Source organism: Barbus barbus, assembly GCF_936440315.1.
Source record: "Barbus barbus genome assembly, chromosome: 16".
Lineage (NCBI taxonomy): Eukaryota > Metazoa > Chordata > Actinopteri > Cypriniformes > Cyprinidae > Barbus > Barbus barbus.
This window is the reverse complement of record NC_136744.1, coordinates 413,944-424,883: the sequence shown is the minus strand read 5'-3', so window position 1 is coordinate 424,883 and position 10,940 is coordinate 413,944. Positions and strand designations below refer to the sequence as shown.

The window sequence follows — 10,940 nt, the reverse complement described above, 5'->3', positions numbered from 1 at the left end:
GCATTAATTCATCCCACTCGCAAAAAACAGATTTAGTATTCATCAAAATGAATTAAAACAGTCAAATGCAAACTCAGAATATGACGCAAACCTGCAATAATTAAATATGTTAAACAACACAGATGTATCTAATCCCATTTTATTAACCAATGTCGTTGCTGCTGACCTTTGATGATCCAGTTCAAGCAGACTAATAAGCAAAAATGACTTTAGATAAACTAACAATTGTGCTTCATTGTTTATTTATTGCTGAAGAGTGTTAAACCTTCTTCTCCTGCGTTCTACTTTACAGACGTGATTTTACTCTTCCTTCAGTCTGAGGTTTATTCATTACACTTTTTGGTGTGAAAGTGCTTTTACATTTGCTGTAATTAGAACTTATTGTATTAAAAACAATCAAGCCCTGCTCATATTTAAAAAGAAACGCAAAAGTAACGTAACGCATTACTTTCCATAACAGTAGCATAATTAGTTACTTTTTTAGGGAGTAATGCAATATTGTAATGCATTACTTTTAAAAGTAACTTTCCCCAGCACTGCTGAATACCCCTTTATAGCTCCTGATGCCCAAACCGAACATTTCAGTAGGGGACGATTATGAGCAGATTCAGAGAGAAGGAAGACTGGCCAAATAAATATATGGTAAAAATATGGGATATACAACCTTAGGTATATAAATTTAAGCAATTATGAGCCTAATTAAATGAGAAGGAGGACCAAAAATGTCCTGTTAGGGACAAATTAACAACACTTCTTCTTCAACTTAAACATCAATTGCTGTCACTATCACTATATGTACAGTAAATGTGTCCAGCCTGTTAGGGTTTCTCATTTAACAGGGTGGACATTTTGACCTAAAATCAGCAAACTATGTCTGAGCAAAAAATGCTAGCACAGAAGGTCTGTCAAATAAAGAATTTAATGTTTTTTTTTGTTTTTTTTAAATGGTACTTTTACAAAGAAGAATTTCTATTGACTTGTTTTCATATTCCCCTTAACAAGGTGGACATGTTGAAGTTGACCACATCAGATTGGAACGTTAAAATAATAAAAACAGACTCTCACTCACCTTCCCCAGTTGTTTTCCCTCCAAGGAAATGATGTCAGCTGTTTGATAAGATATCATTTCCTTTTCCAACTTTCCTTTAAAGGGCCAGAAGTCGAATATAACAGGGTGGACAATATTTTGAGGTTATTATTTATTATTTTTATGAATTTATGAAAATAAATATACGTTAACCCTTGTGCAACGTCTTGGACATTTTTGATCATTTTGCCTGTGTTATTGCCAGCTGTATACATTTTGGCTCAGGTGTGAATTTTTATTGGAATTTTATTTCACTTCCATTTCCTTTAATAAATCTATTTTACACTAGGTACAAAAAATAGTTCCTCTCAGGACCATAAGGACAAAAATGTCCCCATTGAAACCCATTAAAACGGCTAATTTTAATCGCAGTGCCGTTTAACTGTAAAATGATGAAGTTTTTGTTAATAGGCTTTCATTTTGTTGGCAAGGCTTGAAAATGTCATTTTTTTTTACAATTTTTTACCAGATGGTGCCATTTTTTCTATAAAGCAAATACTTGCTTTATTCCTGTTTTCTGCTTCTGCATATTATAAAGCCAATTGGATAAATAATGCAGCTATAATTGTGTGTGTAATATTTGAGAACTAAAACTCTACTGTAAATCACAAATCCAAGCACTGTGTCACCAGCAGAGTTTTGCTGGCATCTAATGGGGAAAATTTGGTACTGTGCCCAAACAAAATCTTACTGAAAGCTTATTTTTTGAGATATCAACCTCAAATTTGGAACAAAATTTGTTTAGATTTGGTTTAGAGTTCAACATGTTTCATAAAATATATGTTTTATATCAAATATTAATCAGAAATGATTTTCATCAACTTAAATCTGTATAACGTTTTATCGGTTCCACTTTTTAAACTTTTTTCTTTTACTTTAGCAATAATCTGCATGGGTCTTCTTTAAACTGAGACCAAACTTAAGCCTGTGCTCCCAAGCTTCCAATTATTATGATCGTTTTTTGACACAGACGTTTTTGTCCACTATGGACCTATGTGTAACTTTTTTTTTTTTTGATGCACAAGGGTTAAAGAAAACTATTACTAATATATAAGGTGGGCAAAAAAAATCACTCATATTAAGTGTTGTATTCATCATCAAAATGGATATAGGACAGTTGGTGATATTTGATGGTTTAAAATGCTGTAAAATGTTTAGAATTATATATAAATAAAAACTTAAATATGCTTAAAGTTCAAAAGGTGTTTTTTTTAAGTCAAAGACAACTTTAAAATTTATGTTGCTAAAAATTTTAAGGCAATGAAATCATTTACATTTATGCATTTATAAATCATCTTTACTGGAGACACTAATGACTCTGGTACTGGAATAACGCAGAGAAGGAGATGGAGAAGGTAACTCCATAAGGTATGATCAAGATGGCGCCGCTGTGGTCAGACGCCGTCCAGGTCGCTCCGCTAAGATTGTGTTTTTATTGACTTTTTTACTTACTTTTACTTTCTCTTTTTACACATTTCACGTCGGCACTGATCACCTATAACATAGAAACACTTTTGGACATTGGAAACCGCTACACCAACCTGTTCCAGGACACTTTATCCACGAATCCAGCATGGTCACTGGAGATTCTTCGGAACGCGGAGATAAACAATATCCCCCCGAGGCGATGGATCAAGAAGCACCGCGGGAAACGCGCTGGGATTCGAGACAGACTCAGGAAAAGGGCTCAAAGTCCTCCTCTTCCGAGCATTCTGCTCGTCCAATCCTTGGAGAATAAGATGGACGATCTTAGAGCCAGGATTAGTTTCCAACGGGACATTAGGGACTGCAACATCCTTTGTTTGTCCGAAACATGGCTCACGCGCTCGGTCCCGGACACTGCTGTAATGCCGAGTGATAACTTCTCTGTTTTTCGGACGGACAGAACAGCAGAGGCCGGTAAATCCAGGGGTGGAGGAGTATGTTTCATGATTAACAAGAAATGGTGTGATCCCAGGAATATCTCCATTCTGTCGCGTTCCTCCTAGCCTCATCTGGAACATCTTTCCATTACTTGCCGCCCATTTTATCTGCCCCGGGAGTTTTCATCGATCATTGTTACAGCTGTGTACATTCCACCACAGGCGGACACCGGCTTGGCTTTGTCTAAACTTCACGATGTGCTCAGCGGCTACATTAACAAACATCTTGATGCTGTCTTCATCATCGCGGGGGACTTTAACAAAGCTAAGCTCAGACAGGTCATGCCGAACTTCCATCAACATGTATCCTGTCCAACTAGAGGACCGAACACACTGGATCATTGCTACACTCAGTTCAAGGATGCCTACAAAGCCCGCTCACTACCGGCTTTTGGCAAATCGGACCATGCCGCCATTTTCCTAACACCGGAATACAAACAAATGCTCGTTCAGGAACCTCCGGTGCAGAGAGTAGTGACGCGCTGGTCCTCCCACTCAGAGACTATGCTGCAGGCGGCGCTTGATGACGTCGACTGGGACATGTTCCGGGCGAGTTCTTCTGACGTTAGCGAGTTCACGGATGTAGCATTAAGTTTTGTAAACACGCTAACCGAGCAAGCTACAGAAACAATAACGATAAGGATATTCTCCAATCAGAAACCGTGGGTGGACAGATCAATCAGTGCTGTGGTTAACACACGCACTGCCGCTTACAATGAGGCTCTTCTGTCTGGGAATACGAGCGAGTACAAAGCATCGTGCTATGCTCTCCGATGCGCAGTAAGAGCCGCCAAACACAGATACAGAGAGAGAATTGAGTCTCATTTCCAGCTCAACGACTCTCGACGGATGTGGCAGGGACTGAGGACCATCTGTGCCCTCGGAAACAAATCCTCCGCGGAGGTGAGAGCAGATCCATTGCTGGCCGAGGAGTTAAACACCTTCTACGGCCGCTTCAATTGCAATGGCGGCAGCGTGTCTCTGCCGCCCAGCGCGTCAGGAAGCAGCAGGCAGAGCAGCGACGATCCTGTAATCACCGTGTCGGAGGATGAGGTTCAGAGGGCGCTAAAGAGAGTGAACGTCAGGAAAGCAGCCGGACCTGATGGGATAACCGGCCGTGTTCTGAGGTCCTGTGCCGATCAGCTCGCTGGTTTGTTCACTTCTATCTTTAATGAGTCCCTTGCTACCTCCATGGTTCCCACTTCTTTCAAAAAATCCTTCATTATCCCTGTGCCAAAGAACAATAAACCCTCTTGCCTGAATGACTATCGCCCAGTTGCCCTCACTTCTATAGTCATGAAGGTTTTTGAAAGACTTGTAAAGAGCCACATCTGCTCCTCCATCCCTGATACTCTGGACCCTCTTCAGTTTGCCTATCGCCCAAACAGATCCACTGACGATGCCATCTCTCACGTCCTCCACTCTTCCCTCACACACTTGGACAGCAACAATGGGAATTATGTAAGGCTGCTATTCATTGACTATAGCTCAGCTTTCAACACTATAGTCCCCATCAAGCTGGCATCTAAACTCACAGACCTCGGCCTAAACTCCTCACTCTGTGACTGGATTCAAGACTTCCTCACCGGCAGACCTCAAGTGGTGAAAGTTGGCCAGTTCACCTCAAACTCCATCACTCTGAACATAGGAGCCCCACAGCGCTGTGTCCTGAGTCCCCTGCTCTACTCTCTCTACACGTATAACTGTGTGTCCTCTCACAGCTCCACATCTATTGTCAAATTCGCTGATGATACTGTGGTTCTGGGCCTCATCTCCAACAACGATGAGACTGCATACTTGGACGAGGTAGAGAGACTCACATCATGGTGCCAGGACAACTGTCTCTCTCTGAATGTGAGCAAAACTAAAGAGCTGATCATGGACTTTAGGAAGAGACAGCAGCGGCCCCACACTCCTCTTATGATCAGTGGGACCCCTGTGGAGAGGGTGAGTAGCTTCAAGTACCTCGGTGTAAACATCTCCGAGAACCTGACTTGGACTACACACATCCAAACACAGGTTAAGAAAGCCAGGCAAAGACCGTACCATCTGCGACAGCTGAGGAAATTCAGGGTCTCACCAGCAATCCTGAAAACTTTCTATTCAGGGACCATAGAAAGTGTATTGACTCAGTGCATCTCAGTGTGGTATGGAAACAGCTCCAATCAGGACTGCAAAGCACTACAGAGAGTTGTGCGCTTAGCTCTGTGTCATAACATCACTTGACTCCATGTATATACCACTATATCAATAAGATATTCATAATTTTTTCTACGTCATATTGCTGCTATTTAAATACCCTGTACAACTTTTGCACATTGCTCTTTATTACTATTTAAGTCAACAACATATTGACCTGCACATTTATATTTATTATCTTTTTCTTAATATTTGTATACTTTATAATTGCACTGTCCTTGGAGCGGACCTGATCTACCACTGCTGGTTGTACCCTGTATAATTGTGTATGTGACAAATAAAATCTTGAATCTTGACCAGAATGGCCCTTTTATCTCAAGTAGGGCTCAATCATGACATTTTATTCAAAATGGTGCAGTAGATATAAGCACATGTGTCCAGGACTGGAGTAAATATGTACAGAATGTCTTACTGTTTATCTTACAATGTTGTGCTGTTAAAATGCCTCTCCATTATTGTGGATATAATAATTGTTTCTATGTTTTACTATTGGGCATCTGTTATGATCAGGGTCATTATTTGTTGGCTGTTCTGCACATGTTTAAAAAGCTTTTAAAAGCTGGATGACCCAGTTTGTATTCTGCCACAAATAAAGGTGCAAATTAATAAAAGATCCCATATTGATCATTTGTTTATATTAGTTTACTCGGTCTTTACCAGCAGAAGTTCCAAACCTCTGAAAAGCCTGGCTCTCCCATCATCTATATCTATAGATTTATATTTATACAGAAGTATGTTCTAAGCGCAATAACAACATGTTTATCGGTCGCCATGTTGCCCCGCCCCCGAGGGTGACGTCACAGGCCGAGCACACCGAACTGCGGTCAGAGACTCTGAAGAAGCACATCATCATCATCTTCCTCTTGTTTGTTAGTCTGATCATCGGAGTGCTTCTGTGGTGTAAAATCAACCAGACAGTCGCCGGTGTTGGTGAAGAGAAACTCTCGCGGAAGGAAAGTTTGGGCAGGCCTGTGACGTCACGGCCCGGGGAACAGGACAGGACGGGTTTATAATCATATATAACTCCGTTTTTAACTTCATTAAAGCAGGAAACACTCACACGCTCCGATCCGGATTCAGTCTCGGAGGAAAAACGCCAAAATGATGCCGGTGAGAGACTTTCATATTCTCATGATAGTTATATAACTTCAGAAGTTCAGGAAAAACACTGGGTTTGTTTATATCTCACCTGAACAGATATCACCTTAATGCTGTATTACATTAATCTTATTAATGCGCTGGTTTTATAATAAAGAATAATCTATAAGTCAAATCATTTCCCATTATATCTTAAAAGCCTTCATTACTGTGCTTTAGTCCAGACAGTATAATACAATAGGATTCATTCACACTACAGTTTCGTTTAATTAGTTTTAAATGTTTATTTTCCAAATTCATAATAATAACGCAACTGAAAGCAATCCATTCCCCTTTAACTCCTTACAAGGACAAATTAAAGAAACTGTTCTTTACATATGGTGGTCTTGACAAGATTATGATGTTATTATTATATGAAACCCATCAGAATTATTTTCCAGTGTTAATTATTAATTAATTAGTAGGGTCAGTCTTCATTGACTGTCAGAAATCAAGTACTCTCTCTTCTGTTGAGTAACTACATACTACAGGACCATTAAACAAGTTTGATCCATAATACAGATGTACTTCATCGGTCGAGTGACCATCACACACCTGGAGCACAAAACCAGTTATAAGAGACAATGGGTTTACATCTTCTGAAGCTGAATAAATAATCTCTCCATTGATGTATGGTTTGTTAGGACAGGACAATATTTGTCTGAGATACAACTATCATCGTGTGTTAAATCAGAGAGAGGCATAGAAAATGTGCAGCGGTGCTGTGATAATCAGCCTGTGTGATTAAACTCTCCACGTCTGCTTGTGTTTTCCAGATGTTCCTGACTGTGTACCTCAGTAACAATGACCAGCATTTCACAGAGGTGCCCATCACGGCCGAGACCCTGTGTGGAGACGTGCTGGAGCTGTGCAAGGAGCCGGGCGAGGCCAGCTGTTACCTGGCTGAAGTATGGAGAGGCTCAGGTGAGAGCTTAGAGAAGAATGGGGCTTTCCTCACCCTCACTAGTCTCTGACCTGTACCTTACACATTTGAGCACCAGATGGCTTTGCATTCAAATGAGGCACATATTAAAGGGTTAGTTCACCCAAAAATGAAAGTTAGCCTGTGTTTTACTCACCCTCTCGGCATCCTAGGTGTATATGACCTTCTTCTTTCAGATGAATCCAATCGGAGTTATATTAAAAATGGTCCTGGCTCTTCCGAGCGTTATCATTGCAGTCAGCAGGTGTTTCTGTTCAACACTCCACAAGTCGTCAAATAAAGCGCACTACAATAGTTCTTCTTTATTATAGTTATATATGGTAACTGAGTGGTTCACATTCAATCCATTCATCAGTATTATGTGTTTTGAATTCTGCGCATGGGAGTTCCTCTTGCAGCATTGTAAGTCTGGCTTTGGATGCTTTCCCTTTCAAATTCACGATCTTGGTGGCTCGTTTTACAAGTAAAGATAATTTGCTGTTCTGCTTAGAACCTTGTTTTTTTTTTGCACAAAGAAAACAAAAATAACATAATTTACTCAACTATTCTTCTCCCCCGAGTTACGTCGTCCGCAATTTTAGAGAGTATCACAACGCATACGCACGCTTTCCCCTAATCATACACAACGCTTAATACGCAGATTACGTTCATGCGTGTGTTAAAGTTGAGTCACTGAGGTCACATGGACTGTTTTACCGATGTATTTACTATGTTTCTGGACCTGGGAACATTTCAGTTGTGTTGCTGTCTATGGAGGGTCAGATAGCTCTCCCATTTCATCAGAAATATCTTCATTTGTGTTCCGAAGATGAACGTAGGTCTTACAGGTTTGGATCGACATGAGGGTGAGTAATTAATGACAGCATTTTCATTTTGGGGTGAACTAACCCTTTAACTTGCACATTCTCAAAAAACTGTTGCAAATGGGACCATTTTGGACGCAGTCTAGAGCCCTGTGGATGCATTTGTCCATATTAGGGATTTCCTGGAGCGTCATCATTTCTATTACTTCTGTGATGCATATGTGACCCTGCAGCACAAAACCAGTCATAAGGGTCAGTTTTTTTGTAATTGAGATGTATACACTATCTGAAGCTGAATAAATAATCTTTCCATTGATGTATGGTTTGTTATGATAGGACAATATTTGTCTGAGATACAACTATTTGAAAATCTGGAATCTGAGGGAGCAAAAAAATCTAAATATTGAGAAAATCTCCTTTAAAGTTGTTCAAATGAAGTTCTTAGCAATGCATATTACTAATCAAAAATGAAGTTTTGATATATTTACAGTAGGATATTTACTAAATATCTTCATGGAACATGATCTTAATATCCTAATGATTTTTGTCATAAAAGAGAAATGTATAATTTTGATCCATACAGAGTATTGTTGGCTATTGCTACAGATATACCTGTGCTACTGATGACTGCTTTTGTGCTGCAGGGACACATATGTGGATTTTCTGCATGAGGGCACCCTCCAGCATGAATGAAACAGCAGTAAATAATGGCCAATCCATAAAAATAATCCTTCTCTCAAAAGAAATTTGAAGTAGTTGTAGTTTTTCTATAGTGTACAGAAGTTTTTGGAGTTTTAATTAAAGTGTTGTAGCAAAGTTTAGCTCAAAAGGGAATTGTACATGAATAATTACGATTAATTATGATTAATTACAATTATTTATATCGGCTGACAGTAATAACTGTCGCAGAATTAAATTGCCATCAAGTGATCTTTCTGTCCAGTGAACATTCAGTGCAAGTTCATATCAACTCTAAGAAAGGATATTTCTTTGGCCACAGAAAATACTTTCCTATTAATGCATTAGAGCATGTGGTGAGGGTCAAAATCGTAAAGGGACATTTAATATGCAAGGCAGAACCAGAAACTCATGTAATTTGTGCACACAACTTTTATTAACTAAACACTAACGCAGACTAGTCTAACAAACATACGTACAATCACTCATACACGGGGAAAGGGCAAATGAGAGGTGATGGATGAAACCATCAGGAAACCAGAGAATGAAGCTATGAAAAGAGTCAGTTAACCTCCTGAATAAAACCATCAGCGCCGTTTATAACAGGGTCTATAGCTTATACTTAGGGATGTAACGATTACCGGTTTGACGATAAATCATGATAAAATTCCCCGCGGTTAGTATTACCGTTTCATATTTTAATTATCATTAAAACCGTATTCGATTACCGTGATTTAAACAACTCGCGATAAATAAATACTGTCCGGCATAAAGCAGAGTTTTCAGTAACAGTGTCACGAGCGCACAGCATCACAGTTTCGTTCTGAGTGAAAATAGCGCGGAAAAGCTGGGAGGTTTTAAAAGAGTGCTAAGGGAATTATACAAATTAATATATCAATGAATTAATTATATGAATGTACCTCTGAAGGTTCGGACTGTCTTCAGAAACGATTTGATGGCATTTTGTTTTCATCTTCGCTCCATGTAATACCTAAAGGAAGTGTTCGCGGAGTTCACGGGAATCAGCTGTAATTCAGCTTTTCCGTATAAAGCGCCACCTGCTGCCAGAGAGTGGATTTACAGACACTTATTTACATTCAGTCTGTGTGCAGTTTCTGTCTGGCCAAAAAATTGACCAAATTTGCATGACCTGCTGTAAATTTTAACCGGTTGATGAAAAACAAACTTATGTACATTTAAACAATTCAGATATGCTATATAGAATTATTTATGGAGCAGATAAAATACATATAATCATTTATTAATTAGCATTTTAATTTAACCCTTTTCTTTAAAGGCTGAAATGTGTGGTCTACCTTTATGTTAAACTTTTTCAAAGCTTTATTTGAACATTTACATTATTTATTTGAACATGCTATTAAACTGGTGTCAGTCAAATTGTCATTTAAAATCCAGACCTCATTGGTAATGTAATTGTTTTAGTGATTATGCAAACAAAAAGTCATTTTATTTGCTGTTTGTTGATTTTTAAGTATGAAACTTGGTGAAGTGATTTATGTGTCGGTACTTTTTGAACATCTCCAGCACATTTTAACAATACCGTGATAATACTGATAACCGTGATAATTTTGGTCACTATAATCGTGATTAGAAATTTTCATACCGTTACATCCCTACTTATACTAAACCTCTGTTTCGTTTAGTTAAATGTACCATACTTGCAATGCCTTTGGTCACTGAATGAGTGTCTGGATGCAGTCTCGGATGAAGGTTCTGATGGTTTGAAGGTTTGGTGGTGATGGAGTTCTTCAAGTTCTTCAGGGTTTGAAGGGTGATGAACTCCAAAAGATGCTATTCTGGCTCGGTGGTAATTGGGAGTTTCTTCCCAGGTAGAAAGGGAAAAAGAGCTAAGAAAGAGATCTGCTGAGATCCAAGAATCCTTGGTTGAATGGAAAGTCAAGGCCTGGCACCAAAACTTAAGGGTCCAGAAGAGTTCACGCTCACATCCTCCTCATTCTCTTATGATCTAACAGAACCGCAGACTGCCCGGGTGTCACATGATGTGAGCTTTATCTGCTATAGAGGTCACACCTCTGGGGTGTCAAAGAGCCAATGGAGTCCTGAATGTTTGGAGGGAAAGTTTTACGACTCTTTGTCTCTGAACATGGTAATTTGCATAGGTAATTCAGCTGGGTTAATGCACAAATAAT

At 39.3% G+C, this 10,940-nt stretch overlaps 1 protein-coding gene across 2 annotated transcripts in view; it reads left to right on the top strand.

Annotated features, from left to right (window-relative positions):
• Window positions 1-5,984: 5,984 nt before the first annotated feature.
• LOC306882872 (apoptosis-stimulating of p53 protein 2-like) overlaps window positions 5,985-10,940 on the top strand; it is a 41,288-nt gene continuing 36,332 nt past the window's right edge. For both annotated transcript variants that reach the window (XR_013785305.1, XM_079437856.1), the window contains exons 1-2: window positions 5,985-6,318; window positions 7,122-7,269. Coding sequence is in view for 1 of the 2 variants with exons in the window: in XM_079437856.1 (XP_079293982.1) it covers window positions 6,310-6,318; window positions 7,122-7,269 (157 nt within the window). In the remaining variant the exon portion in view is untranslated. The remainder of the gene's footprint in view (window positions 6,319-7,121; window positions 7,270-10,940) is intronic.